Source organism: Curcuma longa, chromosome 3 (assembly GCF_044706935.1).
Source record: "Curcuma longa cultivar G26 ecotype Majalengka, Jawa Barat chromosome 3, ITB_CL_G26_1.1, whole genome shotgun sequence".
NCBI classification, from domain to species: Eukaryota; Viridiplantae; Streptophyta; class Magnoliopsida; order Zingiberales; family Zingiberaceae; genus Curcuma; species Curcuma longa.
The window spans coordinates 3,038,262-3,056,668 of NC_133863.1; the positions used below are offsets into that span (position 1 = coordinate 3,038,262).

Genomic DNA, 18,407 nt, shown 5'->3' on the forward strand with positions numbered 1-18,407 from the left:
TAGTATGTTTAGATTTGGACAGAAGTTAAAAGGAAATGATTTCTATCCAGTTGTTTTGTTTTCATTGGACAGAAAACAACGGAAAAAAAAAAGACGTTCAAATAAACAGTTTGGTTTTGTCTTTTTCATCCTTTCGTGTAACACACCATTTATTAAGTCTACGTTACAGGTACCCATTCAATTCACCTAATCATTGTGTCCACTTGGTTGCTTCCAGAGTTGCGCCACTTGTGTGGCATTAAATATCATTATCTAAATAGAAAGGTTGACTTATAATTAAGCATGAGTTACTATAACTATAAAATAGAATTGTGAAAGTAGATAATAATTAAATTTTGATGAAGTCAAGATAATATTTTTTTATTATAATTAATTATAATTTTTTAATTTATTTTTTATAGATAATTATAGAACTGATTGTATAAGATTGTTGAGATGATAAATTTCACTTTTTGCTCTATAAGAAAGTTTACTACTTTATATTATCAGGGCTCGAGCTCCCACTGTCACTCTCCTCGATTTCATGTTGATATTCATAAACAGGCTTCCTTGATCACAGCCCAGACCAGCCCATTAGAAGTTATCCCTAGGCCTGTTCTCTCATTCCTTATTGGGCTTTGCAGCCCAATTGAGGTAAGAGTTGAATAGAAAAGCTCCTGTTAAAGTTAAGTTTATCGATTGACTACTTATCGCAAGTTAATGAAATCGAATTATGTAATAATAGGCTACTGCACTTGTCTATGATTTAATATTTATGTTGGAGTGTGCATGGACTTGCAAGAGTAATATGAAGTTTGGAGAGCAAGTGACTCGACAAAGTTGAGTATTAATGATGATGATTTAGCATGACAAATCGATATGTGTTGGTGATTTGGAGGTCTGTAAAAATAAAAGTTATATGAACCAATTGAGGAAGCATTAAGGTAATATTAGGGCAATTCTACTGCTCTGTTTGGGACGAGGTGAGTGAAGGGGAGAGAAGGATAAATAAGAAGAAAAGGGACTTTGAACTTTGTTTGAAAAGGATTGAGGAAAAGGTGAGCTTTAACCTTTCTTAACCATGAAAAAAAAGATTTTTTTACACCCAATTCGAAGTGTTAGGAAGAGGAAGAAAAGCTTAAATATTTTTTATTTTAATTTTATCTCTGTTTTAATATATTAATTAATAAATATATCAAATAAATTCATCAAAGGTATTAAATTTGTTTAACCTAACTTTCTCAATTTCTCCCGTTAGCACGCACGACCTTTCCACTTCTTCCCTTTTCGCAATGTATATGCTTGTGGCTATGTAAATTTTTGTTCTTTATTTAGTATCGATGAGAAATCAGTGAGAGCTAGTTGGTGAGGCACCAAGGGGCACCCACACGCAGGGATAATATAAAAGAATTATTTTTTGTTTAAAAGTATCTAATTTATATTTATAAAATAAATATTAATATTATAAAAAAGTAAATCAATGTGGGAAAATATTTTTATAATTTTATATATTTAAATCAATCCTCTAAACAGTTTAACACATATTAAGTTAATAAATTTTCCCTCCATGTTAAATAAAGAGAACATAAATACCTTATTTTTCCTCTTTTTCCTTCTTCTCCTTTAAATAATGAATTTTCTTCCCCTTTAAATAATGAACCTTCTGCTCACCTCATCTGAACAGAGGCTAAAGCAAGAGGCGATTGATTCTATTGAGAGATAGTATATTATACTAGCTACTAATTTCAAAATTCTGAAATTTTATGTGATTTATTTGTTTTTAAAAAAAGAGAATCCCCAAGATAAAATTTTCATGCTCGATCCAGAATTTTTCGGACATTTTGATATTTTCGAGTCTTTTAATTTTTTTAAATTAAATTTTATGCCTACAGCGTTAAATTAATTTTAACTATTTTATACATGTAAAATACAGTCAATGTTTAGAGCATTTACAACTGAATATGCTACTCTTTACTAATTTATTAATAATAATCACACCTGAATATACTAATCAGGTAGGTGCACTCACGAACATATAAAATAATTAACTTTTTTATTAAGGAAAATAAAAATTAATGAGAAGCCTCCATGAAATTAGGGAGGAGCGGAGTTAGGAATAAAATGAAACGAACCCTTTTTTAAGGCGTTGTCTTCACTTTGACCTCATCTCTACCTTATATAATTAACTTTTTTTAAAAATATCAACAAATTCATTAAAGTGTCCACCACATATAATTAATGTAATTAACAAATCACATCATGCATACAATACCAGATGAAAAGATGTTTTTTTTTTAAAGAGAAAATTGCATTCTTTATTACATTAATCAATATTGCTTTTCCAATTCTATTTTTCAATAGACATATGCTCATAGACTTATTAACAAAATTTTCTAATTCTTTAAAAATTACTTCATTAGCAAGCTCTTAATTACATCAACCTATTCAAGTAGCTTGAAAGTAATGTTTGATGACCCCGGGGCAATGGTGCAACGGTAGGACATCTGGATTGTAACTGAAGGACCGCGGTTCGATCCCCAACTACGACTACGATGTATTTGTAAGAATTTTATTCCAAATGGGGAACGCAATCAAAGGATGTTGGACATTGGATTGGCCGTCGTATGCGTTTCCCGATTTACTTTGATGGTCGAATGAAAAACTTCCGTAAGATCAGATTGAGTCCATGAAACTGATGAACTTTGAAGTAGTGGTTTTCCAGTTCAATAATCTTTTTGCCTAGAATTCTACGCCAGCATTGAAAATCCATGTGGATGAGATTGTGTCTTATCACTTCGTCTCCAGAATCATGAGGTTATTCTTATCTTTTATATAAAAAAGGAGAAATATATGTATTTCTTTTGCTGTTGATATGAAACTTCCTCAGCAAAAAAGAAGACAATGACTTAAACCGACAAAAGCAATCGTCAATAGACAGTCCAAAAGCTGTTGCTGTAATTTTCAGTTCCACAGCCGGATCAGCACATTTGTTTGCCACGTCTCGATCTTTGTTATGCACTTTAAAAACGGACATGGGGCCATGATATTGACACGGGAAGGAAAGAGGAAGCGCAGACAGAGAAAATAACACATTGTACACCAAGAAGTCACGAAGAAACCAGTAGATTCGCCTCGATAAATTAATATAAAAAACAAATGTTATACTATTCTTGGCGTCGTGATGAAATCTAGATTATCTAGTTTCTTGGTCAAAAAAAAAGAAATACAAAATTTAGGAAAAAGAATTGTTAATTTACGGTCAACATCGGCGGGCAATCAGTGAAATCAAAGAATGTTAAGGGAGCTAGTCGTCGCCTTTGTTGTCGTCAACTTGCAGCACAGCATTGACGGCTCTTTTCGCAGTTTCGGTGAAGCTCTCCTCGTCCCAATCACTTGCCTGTTGGAGCCACATACTTTTGGAGTCAGCATGCGTTCATTATTTACAGATTTAATTGAAGGAAACTTCCAGCAAGCCCATCGATCGGCCTCCTCCTTTCATATTATTGAGTTTTATTTCATTCAAAGGCGAAGTACGTAGTTCAAGAATTTTATCAGTTCATGCATGCATGCTGTCTTAAATTAAATCACTAAGGAAAAGATATGCAGGTGAAAACTCTTGTAATTAATGATCAGACAATTTGATGAAGTCCAAGGTAAGACTCTTGTTATAAGCTGTTCTACGTTAACGTCATAGTTGGAAGAATAAAACTTTCTGATGCATTCGTTTGAAATTTCAGTTATTATATATATATATTTCTCTTTTCGTTGTGAATTTTGATTAAATCTTGTTAAGATTCATACCTTCACTTGTAGTCCAACGTTGACTCTTCTAAAAATCGCACCAGTTTGAGATGGTGTGCTTGCCTCCATTGCCACCAACTTTGTAATGCCTCTCTCCTTCAAGCATTCGAGAACGCGAACAACCAAATTCATCATCTCGCATTGCTCCCTTACAATGATAACCAGCTTGAAGTTGATAAACTGTGAGCCTTCTGATGGGGATTCAGCGGATCGGATTATCCGAACTTCAACGATCTCTTTTGACTCGCCAATTCCCTCCTCGAGCTGTCGCATCGGTTCCAACATCTGGTTCCTCTCCTCCAGCTCTTTTATTTGAGCTTTCAGGGAAGTCAAGTAGTTCTTGGTGTTTGCAAGCACTGATGCCTTGTCCTTCTGTGAGTAACAAGATAATGTTAAAAAAAATATAAACAATTAATTTATAATTTAAATTACTTGTAATTAATACCTTGGATCCTGGTGGAAGCAGTAATCTTAGAGCATGAAAGTACTCATTGAGCTTCTCCCTGCGCTTGCGTTCAGAAATCATGTGGTGCAATTGATTGCTGGTCGGTCGGTACTGTTCCTGCACTTGGGCCTCCATCCTCATCGCGCTCACTCTTCTCAAAATCTCAATCCCCGCCTTGATCATTCTCTGTCCTCCTCCCAACTTGTTCGACACCGATTTCTCCAATTCCTGAGCTAGATTTCGATCGTAAACCTTGAATCCTGTAGATCTATAGCCTTGATGTCGTTGCTGCTGCTGCTGCTGCTGTAATAGTTGATGGTATAGCAATCTTGGAGGAGGGGAAGAAGACGAGGCCTTAGAGATAACGGAAATCATCGCTCTTGTCGCTGCTTCATCGTCACGATATCTAGAAGTCGGAGCTTGGAATAATAGACTCTCAGGGCTTCCGATAGACAGAGATCGAGATCGAAGCGAAGAGGGTGATGAAGAGAGATGAGATGTATCAGGGTTTGGCGTTAGTCGAATCAAGCTCCCTTCTCTTAACTGGAACTGCTGAATGAAGTGTTTGCTGAACACTTGACGAACGCTCATTTCCATGTTCGTCTGCCAAACTTAAACAAATCAGACCAAAGTAATTCATGATTTTTAAACAAGTTTCTACCATCAACTCATACATTTGGTGGAGTTGCCATTCCTAATTCGACTTCTCCTCTTCCTGATCCCCAAAACAGTATTGTCTGTGAGCAAGAAAGCAATGCGCCGCTTTAGTTAAATTACAATCGAGAATTAAAAGTACACAACGAGAATGGTTTAAATTACAGACCTTTATCCCCGCTTTCTGAAATAATCAAATGGAATTCAACATTAATTAGTACTCCCAATTCATGTTTACATACAAAAGCTCATTTTTAGTCCTTAAAAGAACAGTACACGTACCTGATAGAATTGTCGTTGTTCATTCAATGCAGCTAAACTCATTACATCTGCATCCTTTATCTCCAGATAATTAAGTCCAGAGCTGAAGGTGAGCCCAGGAATACAACTGCGAGCACAAAGCATAACACATATCACTATAAACTATTGGTCTCTTGCAAGTACACAGAACTTACCCTCTCAGAATGCTGCAGATGGATCGCCGGTAGGCAGCGAAGAGCCTCAAGGACATGATTCCGGACGAAGAGCCTGGAGTGTTATTGTCTTCCTCGGGATGCCATCCCTCCGTGGAGATCAGTTGGCTGCAACTAAGCAGAAGAATTCCGAATACATTAGATTCAATTTCATACAAGCAGGAATTAATATTCAAGACATCGTGATCACGCACATACTTAGCTGCAGGACACCAAGTGCAGATATAAGAGCATCCAAGAACCCGACCGGCCAATTGTAGAAACCGTCGCCGATCATCGGAGCCGAGGAGGAAAACACAGTCCATGTTGGCTCAGTTTGTGAACTCGGGCTGAGAGATGTGTCAACCAGCCATGAAAAGGGAGGGAGCTGTGAAGCAGGATGAGGATCGAGGTTGAAGATTTTGTTGGCGTGATGAAAATGGGTGAGAACCGCTAATTCTGGGATGCGTCTGGGACTGATATACGAAGAGAAGGGGGGGATCGTGCTGAAAAGTAGGGAGACAAGTTGCGGTGTGCGCAGCCAGACAAGTCTCAGGATGAGAAAAGTTGGCGTTCAAAGTCTTCGGTGGAAAAACAAAAAATATATATGCTGAGGAAGAAGTCAAACTCGGAGGGCAGGTTCGTGTATGTGTTTGATTTGACGGCGTACGTGTCTTTTCTGGACCATTCTGCTTCCCTTTAAAATAATTTTAAAAAAAACAGTTTGTGTACTTGATTCATAAGAGTATTAGAATGGAACGATGAAATGATACTTGAAGAATAAGATATGAAAACAATTGATGGGACGATTATTCATTTATACGTTTACTCGAAATATATTGTCTGTGTGGTTACGATAGCTCGGTTCAATTCTTGGGATAATGTCAGAGATAGTCAAAAAATATATATAAATTAGCATTTTAAATTCGTTTTTATAATCAAATACACATTATTGTTTCTGTAAATTTACAAGGAGTGTAATAGTTTTGTAATCAAATGCATTGTTAGATCATTGGAATTAAGTTGATTAATTTGAAACTTTAGAATCTACATGACAAATTTAGGAGTTTGGGTGTTCTTAACCCACCATTGCGTGCCATGATTGAACTAATAATAAGATTTTACATGGGATAGGAAAAAAAAGACAAATTGACAATTTAGCAACTCCATCTACTACTTTACAGATGTTACCATGATCCTAATATGTATTTTTATTTAATTATTAAGTGGATCATGTAATTGAGTAGATTCAACCTTTTTAGTATATAATTTTCACATCATTAAATTACATGTATCTAAGTTTTTGGCATTCGAGATTTGTAATAATGGCAAGCAAAAACTATCATATCTCAAGGGAAACAAAGATCACAACAGTATATTCAGTAAGACACCACCAAAATCTACATAAAATAAAAGTTCAGTAATCGAAGACAAAGAACAATTAATTAACTCTACCGTCACAAAATGCATTCACAACAATCTGGCAACCAAGGACAGGATACCAGTCTGACAGTTAACAGTGAGTTCAGAGATCAACACAGAATGAACAAGATTTACACTATACGAAGTAGCATTTAGTATAAACAAATTTCTAGGATTTTATTTTAATTTCACTTTAAAAAATTTATCTAATTTTATCACTATAAAGAGAAAGGCAACAAATCTGTGAAGAAAAACAATAAAACTAGAGGCCAATGGATTGCAAAAACAATTCACCTGTTTTCCAGCAAGATGATGCACTCGACCATCAGAGAGAACTCTGTCAACTGCTTCCTCATCTTTAAAGGTGACAAAAGCAAAACCTCGCGACCGTCCAGTAGTGGGAGGGATCTTTCAATATATGGCGATCAACCACTTCCCCGTAGGACGAAGAATGTTCCTTCAACTCATCTGAAAGTTTCTCTTGGGTCAAAAGGTTTAAATACAAAGACAGCCTACTTGTTCCTCAAAGAGATACCTGCAAAGCTTTTTGCAACCGATCTGAGCCACGATCAGACTTCACTTGCACGAGAACGAGAGGAAAGAACTAGCATTGTCAAAGACTTGGGATTCAGATGAAGCGAGGAGAGAACGTTCATACAGGCCCCAGCGAGCTCGAATTAGAGGCGTAGCTTCACGTGGCAGAACTGGCAGACGAGCGGTGTGTTGTTCCGCCGGCCTCCTTGATATCAGTTTCTTTATTGGGCTATGAAATGGGCCGGCCCAAGTTTTGTGCTGCTTTATCCTGAGAACATCCATAATAAATTGTTGGCCATTTAATGCAGAATTAATAATTGTGACAAATTTGAATAATCTCTACGGATATCCACAATTTGAATAATTGTAACAAATTGCAAAAAGAGGAACCAGCCTTTGTATATTTGGGAGGAAAATCTATCTGGGGGAAAGAATTTAACTCTATTAATATTTTTTATTTTATTTCTCTCGTATAAAAAAATCTGATATTATTTATTTTATGGCATTCATTGCAAAAATAGAAATAGTTTGGTAAGAGGCGGTTCCAGTATAATTAGATACCATGAAATAAATACATTTGATTTTAAAGTATAGATTGGCTTTCCCAAAAATTGCCACAATCAACCGCCTACTACCGGTCACCGTTTAGTCGTCCGTTAAAGCTCGCCCACATTCCGTTGCACCTCGTCGTTTGTCTATTTCCCACTCAGAAAGGCGGGATTTTTATCTTCTTCGCTATCCGCCGTTAGGGTTTTTTAGAACAGGAAGAGCGATCGAAGGCCAATTGTTTTTCTACTAAAAGGTGGAAGAAGAGGCAAAAGGCATACAGAAGCGAGTTTTCTAGGTGGGTTTTCTCTCCCTGTCTCTACGGCTTAATTCTCACTCTGATCATGATCGGTTTTTTCGAGTTCTTCTGCAATCTTTAGCTTTCAGTTGGCTCCAGTGCAGGATCTGCCATAGCGGAATAGGATCTTTTCTGGCAGCTTAATATATTTCAACTTTTGTTATGCGTGTTGACAAAACATGTATTTTGAGCGAGCTGTTTTTTTTGTGTTTGTTCCTTTTAGTATCCCGTGAATGTTTTTCTTAGTTCGATGGGGAATGAATCGAATTAGATTCTCGGAAAGAAGTTTCGAAATAATGGTTGTACCTCAAATTTTACTTTATACAAGTTTAATTAGCCGAATGATACTTGAATAATGCATTTTAATTATTCGTGTGAAACAGGTAAAGAAAAAAAATTTAGTGGAAGTATGGAACTGTGATTACCAGTGGTGCTATTAGTTTCTGCTAATAAACATATTCTTTTTTCTCATATAATGTTTTGGTAACCTTTTCACATGATAAGTAAACGATTTATTCTTCTTCCTAATGCAAAGCGAGTAGTAAAGAAAAATTTAGAGAAAATATAGAACTTTGATTTTATCTGGTGTCGTGGGTTAATTTTGACAAACATCAGTCTATTGTTTTTTCAAGAGAATTATTAAATTGTGCAGTTAATACCGAAGATGTCTGCTTACGGAGGAGCTGTATCTGGTTCATTTCATCAGACCCTTAAGATGAAGTGTTATGGATCAGATCCCAAGACTCATAGGACAGATATGTTGCCAAATCATATTACGCTCAACAATAGGAGACCTTACAATGCTTTTAGTGCACGGGGAAGCTTAGTGGCTGGAAGACCATCCCAATCTGTGTCTGTAACTGATTCCAATATTGGAGGTTTGTCTACATTCATATTGTTCAAGGAAGAAAATATACCATTTGAATTAGCTTTTCAAGCTCAAGCTATGAGTTTAGCTAACTTTTCCATAAATTGGCATGTCTTATTCTCAGGAAAAACAAATAATTTGAAGGATTACCCACTGAAGGAAGCAGATCCTGAACTGCATGCTCTTATTCAGAAGGAGAAGCAGCGCCAATTTAACTGTTTAGAGCTTATAGCTTCTGAAAACTTTACTTCTCGGGCTGTGATGGAAGCATCTGGTTCTTGTCTAACAAATAAGTACTCAGAAGGATTGCCTGGTAAAAGGTAATCTCTATCAGTAAAATAATTGATCTAGAATATCACATTATGTTTTTGAGCTAGCTATAAAATTTATCTGATTCAGATACTATGGAGGAAATGAGTATATTGACCAGGTTGAGATGCTCTGTCAACAGAGAGCACTGCAAGCATTCCACCTAGATGAAAATAAGTGGGGCGTAAATGTGCAACCACTCTCTGGATCTCCTGCTAATTTTGAAGTTTACACTGCTCTTCTTAGTCCTCATGACCGAATAATGGTAGCTACTTGTCATTAAGTAGTTTAAGCATTATATTGATTAATCTATTTGCAGTGACTTTTTTTATCTGTAATGTTCATGAAATAGGGGCTTGACCTACCTCATGGAGGCCATCTGTCTCATGGTTTCATGACACCTAAAAAAAGAGTTTCAGGCACTTCTATATTTTTTGAATCTATGCCTTACCGCCTTGATGAATCAACAGGTTTTGTGTATAGATCTCTGTCTCTCGTGTGAAGTTAAAACTTAAGACATATGTGCACTAAAACTTTTTGCTTCATGGTTTCTCTAACAGGCTACATAGATTATGATATGCTTGAAAAAACAGCTGTTCTCTTCCGACCTAAGATCATTATCACTGGAGCAAGTGCATATCCTAGAGATTTTGATTATCCTCGTATGAGGAAGGTGATGATATCATCCTATTATTTACAATGCTTCCAGAGGACAACATTGAAAAAAATTATGAAATACATGATCGCTATTCGATCTTGATTAAACATTCAGATAGCAGATGCTGTTGGTGCATTTCTTATGATGGACATGGCCCATATAAGTGGGCTTGTTGCTGCTCAAGTAGTTGCTGATCCCTTTGAGTACTGTGATATTGTTACAACAACCACACACAAGGTGTTCATGAAATGAACAACAAAAGTTTTGTTGGCCTTTTTTTTCAGATTTTTTTTTAAAAGTCTTAATTCTCTGCATCTTTATCACTTCAGTCTTTACGAGGGCCTCGTGGTGGCATGATCTTTTACAAGAAGGAGCCTGTTTTGAATGTCGATTTAGAATCCTCTATCAATAATGCTGTCTTCCCAGGCTTGCAGGTATGTAGCATGTAGTACATAAATCTATCCTTGCTGGTTGTAATGTAGAATATTCTCCAACTGAATTTTTAGCATGCTCTAGGTATGATTTCTAGTAGGATGTTGCAGCTACTAGAATCTAACCAGTAAAGTTTCTTCAGGGTGGTCCGCATAATCATACAATTGCTGCTCTTGCTGCATGTTTAAAACATGCCCAATCACCTGAATTCAAGGCTTATCAAGTTCAGGTACCTAATATTTACTTAGTATAATCTAGTCAGTTCTTGATCTTGCAATTGTTGCCCTTTCTGCTTGCTTAAAACTTGTTTAAATTACTTAAAGTATTCCATATTATTATAATGTCATTTACTTTGATGTTTTTTATAGGTTGTATCTAATTGCAAAGCTCTTGCATCAAGGCTGACTGAATTAGGTTACAAGCTTGTTTCTGGGGGAACTGATAATCACCTTGTTCTGTTGGATTTGAGACCACAGGTCTATTCATGATTGCTCTGCATTTTTCATCATGTTGTTTTCTTATCAAATTTGTTTGCCATAACAAGATGTCATCCAAATTGGCTATTTTGGTACAGATTTCTTCTAAAGTAATGGACCATTTGGTTCTGGATCCACCTACATGTAGAAACACAAACTTTTATTTGGTGCAACTTATAATAGCATTTTGTTTATCCGTCTTATTCACTACCTTACATGAAATTTTGGCTCCCATGTTCCAACTAATGCATTCTAACACTCAGCTGCATAACTTAGTCCTTGCCCAATTGCTATGGATCAAATTCATTGCTGTCATTTACTGTTTTCTGGCACTCTGCTCTTTCATGCCTTGAATTTGTTTGAGATAGTCTATCTTGAACTACCACGTGGTCCATTGCCAAATGTTTAATAGATTTTTCATACTAATGATTCATTCCCACAGTGGGATTTTTAACTGTTTTAGTCTCTTATCTCACCATTTAAATTGTCTGAGCAAGCTTATATTTCTTGAGTCTGCCATTATTCTCTCTTCACACATTTCTTTATATTATTGAAATGCTTTGTAGTTGTATATTTCTGCCTTGTTCTTAGTTATCATTGACTCAGTAGTAAGAAGAAAAAGGGAAACAAAGTTCACAAAAAGGTGTGGCAATGTGAAAAAATGGCATACTATGCAAAGTGATAAAAAAAGGACATGATAAATGAATAGAAGTGAAAAATCAATTAAAGAGGAAATGTTATTCACTTAGGATAACAATGGACGAAATATTATTCATTGTTAATTCTAGAGTGTTATATGGCTGTGACTTTGGCTGGTCTCCACATAGTATGACCAGCTCAGTAATCCTCCAGCTAGACAATGTTTTTTTCCTCATATCTAAGAAGGTGAGCGATTAGGGAAATGATATACCATCATTTTGCGATTATCCTTTCTCTTTTCTTGCCCAGATGAAATATGTTGATGTGTCAGGCATTAATTTGTTGCTTCAATGATAATTTTGATGATTTCTTAAGAAATTCATGACTTGATGATCCTATAGCTAAATGGCCAATTCGACCTTTCTTATTGTAGCTCTGAATTAGTTTGACGCCGTGGTGTTTTCTTTATCTTTTTTAGAAGTTGATGGTTTGATAAAATCTAAGATTTATGTCCTTTTTCTCCTTGCTACCCTGCATCGCCTGCTATTGATGGGGTCTACTCCATGTAACTTTAATTTCAGTTTGGATGCCCAAATTATTTAGTCAACTTATCCTACTTGTCTTTTACTAGTATTGTGATCTGAAAGTTAGAAACTCTGTTATCACAAACTTGGTGCAAATTGCCACTAAATTTCTAGTTCTTCACAACATACCCTATGGCAGGGCATTGATGGTGCCCGGGTTGAGAAGATCTTGGACATCAGTTTCATCACTCTCAATAAGAACTCAGTTCCAGGTTAGAACATCATACTCAAAATCTTGTGGAGTGCCCACCTTTGTTTCTACTTTCTCCTATTAATCTCTCCCGATGTGGATTCTGAAGGTGACAAAAGTGCGCAAGTCCCTGGTGGCATCAGGATTGGAACACCTGCAATGACTACCAGAGGACTAAAGGAGAAGGATTTTGAAACTGTTGCCGACTTCATTCATGAGGGTGTTCAGATTGCTCTGAAAGCCAAATCCCGCACAAAAGGAACGAAGCTGAAAGATTTCCTGGAGAGTGTAGAATCTCCAGAGTTCCCTTTAAAAGAGCCAGTTGCAGAACTCAGGAGAAAGGTAGAAGCTCTTACAAACCAGTTCCCAATGCCCGGATTGTGAGAATCATATGCAGCAACAATCATAATCCATCAATAATTTTCACACCTGTTGGGAAAAGTTTCCATCAGTGTTTGATAGAATTGGCATAAATAAAGTTGTTGGAAAGTTTTCCGTGAGAGTTTCATGGAGTTGTGATGGGTAAACTTTTCATGAGTATAACTTGGAAATGTCATACAAAACTTGTACTTCCTGAGGGATTGAAGCGAAAGGAGAATGGTTTTTATCGAACAAATTAAGTGGTTCGGTCTTGGCCGATATCGAGCGGGTTCGTTAGAACAAATTAAGTGGTTCTGGATTTGATGTGTCGTACGCTGCTTTCAAAGTTCTTTCGGGATGAGCATAAGCTCGATCTTTTCCGGCGGGTTAGTTCTTCAGAGATTATAGAGCGACCCTTTTCAGTAAGCTGGGATAGTCTTGTCTAACCTTTCTTCACTTATCTTGCAGTTTGGTGCTTCGAGTCTTATGTGCATAATTATTTCTCTAGATAATTATGTACTAATCTCCTGTGCTAGAAGTTATAAAGTCAATCTATTTAAGCCTCAAACTAACAGGCCTTTTGCAAATGATGTGTATAAGAGCTCGAGTGCCGCGCACGCAAGACAAGGATCCACCAATAGATATGCTCCCATATCAAAGTCCACGTGGTTCGCCGATGGAACAAGCAACGTGTTGTCAGAGCCGTACTCCCCGAACGGAATAGTTAATGTGGTGCATGCACATCCAACGGCTTCATAATATGCTGCTTCACGTGGCCACGCCTTTGCGTGGCTTCCCCTCCATTCCCTCCCTTGCCCTTATCTTGTAGTTCCATTCTTCCCTCTGGTACAATCCATCATCTCATCGTCCACTTTATATAACAAAGATATGTTAGTTCGTTTTAAAGGATAAAATAAAATGAGGTTTCACAAAATGACAAGACGTAGGGTGGTAAAAATTCTATATTACGGGGGCTGATGTGACAAAGTGTCCCAAGTAAATCGACGCGTTCGTACGCCACCACCGACTTTGCGTGGCCCCACGATTCGTCAGCACCAATACTCGTTCCCATGATGGATATATTTGACTAGTCATGTGAAGAGGGACGACGTGTCACTTGACCGAAGTAGTGCACATCCACGATAAGTTTCTTCTATCCCCACGTGTCCGCCGCAGGTCACCGCACACATAAAGCACCGTCCCCCGGTAGCCTCCAAGCCCTGCCGGATGCAACTCGAGCGTGTTGTCTCTTTTCCTCTCGTACCGCCACGACGCCGTCGCCCACTCGCCCGTCGGATTCAGACCCCGGATTCTTAAACCGCGGTTACGTTATGACCCAACCACGGTCGCCACCTTCCCCATTTATAAGCTTCGCTGCTAGCAAGACGGAGACGACGGCACGGACTGACGGACGACGGCGTTTATGATGATCGGAAGAGGGACTAGTCATCTCAACCAGATAGCCAGCTTTCCCCCGTGGACTACTCTCGATGATTTGACGGTCGGGAACTTCCCATCCTCTCCCTTTCCCGTCAGCGGCGTGCTCTCTGCCGGCGACTGCCTACTCCTCGACGAGGCCACGGCGGCTTTGCAGTTCTACCCAACCCACGAGGAAGAAGTTGATTCCGGCACCGACGCGCCGCCGATGGTGGACGCGTACGCGTCGGACGAATTCAGGATCTACGACTTCAAGGTGAAGATATGCGGCCGCGGGCGGTCGCACGACTGGGCCGATTGCCCTTTTGCTCACCCGGGCGAGAAGGCACGCCGACGCGACCTGCGGAAGCACGCCTACTCCGGTACTCCCTGCCCGGACTTCCGCAAACCCGGCGGGTGCAAGCGCGGAGACGCCTGCGAACTCGCTCACGGAGTGTTCGAGTGTTGGCTTCACCCGGACCGCTACCGGACCCAGCCCTGCAAGGATGGCACCGACTGCCGCCGCCGCGTTTGCTTCTTCGCACACACTCCTGATCAGCTGCGCTTGCTGCAGACGTCGTCTCTCAGGCTGAGCGCCGCGGTGCCGGAGTCCTACGACGGGTCGCCTCTGCGTCACCAATCCTGTTTGCACTCTTGCTTTTCCAAAAGCCTCGTCTCTTCCCCGACCTCGACACTCATCTCGCCGCCAAAGTCGCCACCGACCGAATCTCCGCCGATTTCGCCTAGCGGCGCCAAGCTGCTGCGGGCGTCGTGGCCAGCAAGCTCGAGTATGAACGAGATAGTGGCGTCGCTAAGGCAGTTGCAGCTGAACAGGGCGGAGTCTATGCCGAGTTCGAGGGGGCTGCATATGGGGAATACCGGTTTCGTCTCCCCGCGGGGGCTGGCTGTTGGATTCGACACTGCTTTCCGAAGCTTGCCGTCGACTCCGGTGGGCGTTACTGCTAGTTGGCCGGAGGAGCATCCGCCGGTGGAGAGAGTGGAGTCGGGGCGTGGACTACGGGCGAAGATGTTCGAGAGGCTGAGTAAAGATGGTATATTTGACGAAGCAGAGGCCGCACCGGACGTCGAATGGGTCTCCGAACTGCTGAAATAGTCGAAAGATGCAGAAAAACTAAAGAACAAGTTTGAAGGTAAAGGTCGGAATTTCCGAATATTTGTCAACGACGGAGAAAGGATGGATTCGTCTGGTATCAGATCGAGCGATAGAAAGCGTCGATTTGCATCGCAGTTGCAATCTGTGCTAATTACTTCATTTTGATTCACTTGATGTTTAAAAGTTTCAATGTCTCCGGTTTATTTATCTATTTTTGGTCAAATGCTAAATGTCTGCTGCTGTTAATATCATGTTAATTAACTCCAAGTTGAGTTTGTAAATATCAAGTTAATTATTTCCGATCTGTAGAATTACAGAAGTTTAGTTCCAACTGAATTTTGTGGTCAGAATGCCTCTTAAGAACAAAGACACACAATCATTTTTTCGTTTGTAATTGAAATTTTCAAGAACTCTCTCTTTGTTATCGTTGTGTTACAATTTATTGCCCAATGCCCAGTTAAATTCTTAAGTTGTCGAAGAACAAGCACAGACTAGGTGGCAATCTTGAGGTAACAATTATGTGTGCCACGTACCATGAAGAGGCAAAAAGGAATTGCATCGATTTGCCATCATGCAGCGGCAAATTCACTCTGCGGAGCAGTATGAGAAAAACAAATATCCCAGTCATTTGTATTTCACTCGAAGCTCCAATAGTGGAAAGTAAAAACAAAAACAACAAATCTATGTTCGATCAAGAGAGATAAGTGCACATGGACCGACCAAATGGCTTCAAAGTATGAACTTAGATGCGACTGCAGAAATCCGAACGCTTTCTCATATTTTTACAGTAATATTAAAATCTTCAAAGATCAACGCTGTCAGTCGAATCTACGAATAGATTCTCATGAAAACACCTTCTAAACCGACCAGAGTTTGCACATAAACAAACAGCAGGAGCATGATCGAATACCCAAAGGCCTACTGCAATGCGATCGAACAAGAAAGACGCGAGAAACCATGACGAGAGTGGGTCACAAGAAATTTTAGGAACAAAATGCGTTAAGAAATAGAAATCAAGCTCAAGGCGAAAAGCAACAAAATCACCGCAGAAACGCCGCTAGGGAGACAGCCCCGCACGCGAGCGACATGAACGCTAGGGTTTTGACTAGCAGTGCCTATATATATATAGAATCATCGATGTCCAATAACGGCCCATTGCAGTTAAATTGGGTCTATATATCTTCCCCTCCTCACACACGAATACATGTACGCACATTGATAGACTCATAAACGCCCATTCTTTCTGCATTTTCTCTTTTCTCTCCCTAATTAAGAACGGCCTAATCAAACCTTTCGGTAGTTGAAATTTAAAAGGTCTCGCGGTGGTGATTCGGTGGTAATTTCTCATTTCATTTTCACTCCAGGCTTCTAGTTCTTAGAGAAATGAGGATTTCAAAACGTCCACGAGACAGTTGATAAATTTTGAACATTAATTAATTAGTTAATTTTTTTAATGCACATGCGATACAGTGATATATTTATGCATTGTTTTACAGTTTCCATTTTAAAAAAAAATTAAAATTAAAATAACACTAATTTGATCACACCCGCTCATAAAATATTATCCATATTTCACTAGTCAATTCCGACAGCATTTAAGCCGATCATTCTCAGCGCCGAGGTATTACAGAGACGTAGGATCACATCAAACTCGGCCACTTGCTCAATTCATGCATCTCCCTCGCACCAGGCATTGCAAGGAGCAGTTTCTGATCCTAATCCCAACAGTCGACAAAAATTAGACTTGTGGATTCTCACTCGTAGGTAACGCAGGAGGTTTGCTGCTGCCACATAAAAGGCTACTGCCGCCTCTCCTTGCCACCGAAGAGGCACAAGAGCCCCTCGAAGACTTCTTTGTTATAGTCCTGCTGCAGGGGCCAGGCGTGAAGCCGCCTCCACAGATCTTCCATGCTTTTATACTCTTCTTGTTATTACAATTAGCTGGAGCCTCTTTCTTTGCGAGATCCTCTATGCACGTGGCTCGAGATAGAGATGCAAAAGATTGGGACTTCCCTTGGAAGTACTTCGATAGACCTCTTCTGCACGCACCCACAACAACCTAGAGTTAGAAATCGACAAGCTTAAGGAAATGCCATTTTTTGCGGATTAGAAGAAGACTAACTTGATAGGGAGCACAGCCATGAGAGTAGCAGACAACTCAAACAGAGGTCCTTGCGTTGAAACCGCATTGTCTGTGAGATCGGAAGAGGAAGAGAACATGGAGCCCTCAGAGTCAGAGCTTTGCTGATCCATGAGATCAGCCTCGACGAGCAGAACGGGACAGGGCCGGGGAGGCAATCATGGCTCCTGAATGGATGGTCCCGTATTTATACACCAGTGCTGGTCGGTAGAATTCCGTGTGCGGTGCGTGATTGGATACGGAATGAAAGGTGATTACGATGAACGATCAAGAGAGAGAGGACGATTTATTATTTTTATTTTTCTTCTGTGTGTTTAGAATTTTTGGTTAAGAGAAAAGGATAAGGCCGACGTCGTCATTGGTCATATCGTTTTCAGGTGGTGTGCCATTCTTTGCTGGACCAGGACATCTGGACACGTGAACTTTATGAACAGTTGGCGGCAGAGGAATCCGTGGGCAACGCAGCGAGGTTGGCGTTATGGGCCGTGGTTTTTGGAGATGCGCAGTCGAATCGAAGAATAGTTTTGATCGATAATTTTAAGTAAGTTGTTTTAATTTTAACTAAAATTACTATATAATAAGAGTATTTTGGAATGAAAAACATAAGATAGGTATAATGTTAATGTTTTTTAATTATAGGTGCCTTTTTTAACAATAATAAAAATTTTAAAAAAAAACATTCTATTTTGTCCTAATTTTAAAAACTAAAAATCAAGACAAACTATTTTTATGCCGTAATTCTATTATTGGGAGTTCTTATTTGTTGTTGATGGTCTAGAAGAAAATTTATGTAAAATCATAAAAAGAAATTATCTCTTTGTTTTTTCAGAATAGGTTAGCTAGTAAGTCATGTAAATCAATTGCATTCGGCTACGATAGATTGACAAGCAAAAAAAATATTTTGATTTAGTTGAGATAGTCAACGTCAAGAAGCATAGTCAAGTCGAATTGAAAATCAATTCAAATCATATTCAGCTTAAGTCAAGTTAAATTAAGGTCAGGTCGAGTCGACTCTAGCTAAAAGACCTCAAGTCAAGTTCGTTGAAATCACATCTGAGTTTGGTCTGGTTCAATTTTAAACTCTAATCAA

The 18,407-nt window shown here is 39.0% G+C and overlaps 3 protein-coding genes across 3 annotated transcripts; 2 read left to right on the forward strand and 1 right to left on the reverse strand.

Annotated features, from left to right (window-relative positions):
• Positions 1-3,254: 3,254 nt before the first annotated feature.
• Positions 3,255-5,685, reverse strand: LOC141825694 (putative transcription factor bHLH041). Its single transcript, XM_074713080.1, has 8 exons — positions 5,551-5,685; positions 5,335-5,460; positions 5,162-5,267; positions 5,049-5,063; positions 4,900-4,962; positions 4,226-4,828; positions 3,781-4,152; positions 3,255-3,376 (listed from the first exon to the last, which is right to left on the reverse strand). Exons 1-8 carry the CDS (start codon positions 5,655-5,657, stop codon positions 3,284-3,286), a joined length of 1,485 nt encoding a protein of 494 aa, XP_074569181.1. The 5' UTR covers positions 5,658-5,685; the 3' UTR covers positions 3,255-3,283.
• A 2,303-nt stretch (positions 5,686-7,988) lies between these two features.
• LOC141823353 (serine hydroxymethyltransferase 3, chloroplastic) lies at positions 7,989-12,791 on the forward strand. The gene is made up of 12 exons (XM_074710626.1): positions 7,989-8,131; positions 8,784-9,009; positions 9,124-9,319; positions 9,399-9,573; positions 9,661-9,778; positions 9,869-9,981; positions 10,081-10,203; positions 10,296-10,400; positions 10,541-10,627; positions 10,767-10,874; positions 12,237-12,309; positions 12,397-12,791. Exons 2-12 carry the CDS (start codon positions 8,796-8,798, stop codon positions 12,669-12,671), a joined length of 1,587 nt encoding a protein of 528 aa, XP_074566727.1. The 5' UTR covers positions 7,989-8,131; positions 8,784-8,795; the 3' UTR covers positions 12,672-12,791.
• A 1,275-nt stretch (positions 12,792-14,066) lies between these two features.
• Positions 14,067-15,527, forward strand: LOC141824170 (zinc finger CCCH domain-containing protein 2-like). The gene has a single exon (XM_074711414.1). The coding sequence runs from the start codon at positions 14,071-14,073 to the stop codon at positions 15,175-15,177; it is 1,107 nt and encodes a 368-aa protein (XP_074567515.1). The 5' UTR covers positions 14,067-14,070; the 3' UTR covers positions 15,178-15,527.
• Positions 15,528-18,407: the final 2,880 nt, after the last annotated feature.

Coding starts and splice junctions, on each gene's coding strand:
- LOC141825694 (XM_074713080.1), bottom strand. CDS start 5,657: ATGGACTGTGTTTTCCTCCTCGGCTCCGATGATCGGCGACGGTTTCTA. Junction 4,829..4,899: donor GAATGGCAACTCCACCAAAT/GTATGAGTTGAT, acceptor TAAGTTTGGCAG/ACGAACATGGAAATGAGCGT. Junction 3,377..3,780: donor ACGTTGGACTACAAGTGAAG/GTATGAATCTTA, acceptor TGGCTCCAACAG/GCAAGTGATTGGGACGAGGA.
- LOC141823353 (XM_074710626.1), top strand. CDS start 8,796: ATGTCTGCTTACGGAGGAGCTGTATCTGGTTCATTTCATCAGACCCTT. Junction 9,574..9,660: donor GTCCTCATGACCGAATAATG/GTAGCTACTTGT, acceptor TTCATGAAATAG/GGGCTTGACCTACCTCATGG. Junction 10,628..10,766: donor TCAAGGCTTATCAAGTTCAG/GTACCTAATATT, acceptor TGTTTTTTATAG/GTTGTATCTAATTGCAAAGC.
- LOC141824170 (XM_074711414.1), top strand. CDS start 14,071: ATGATGATCGGAAGAGGGACTAGTCATCTCAACCAGATAGCCAGCTTT.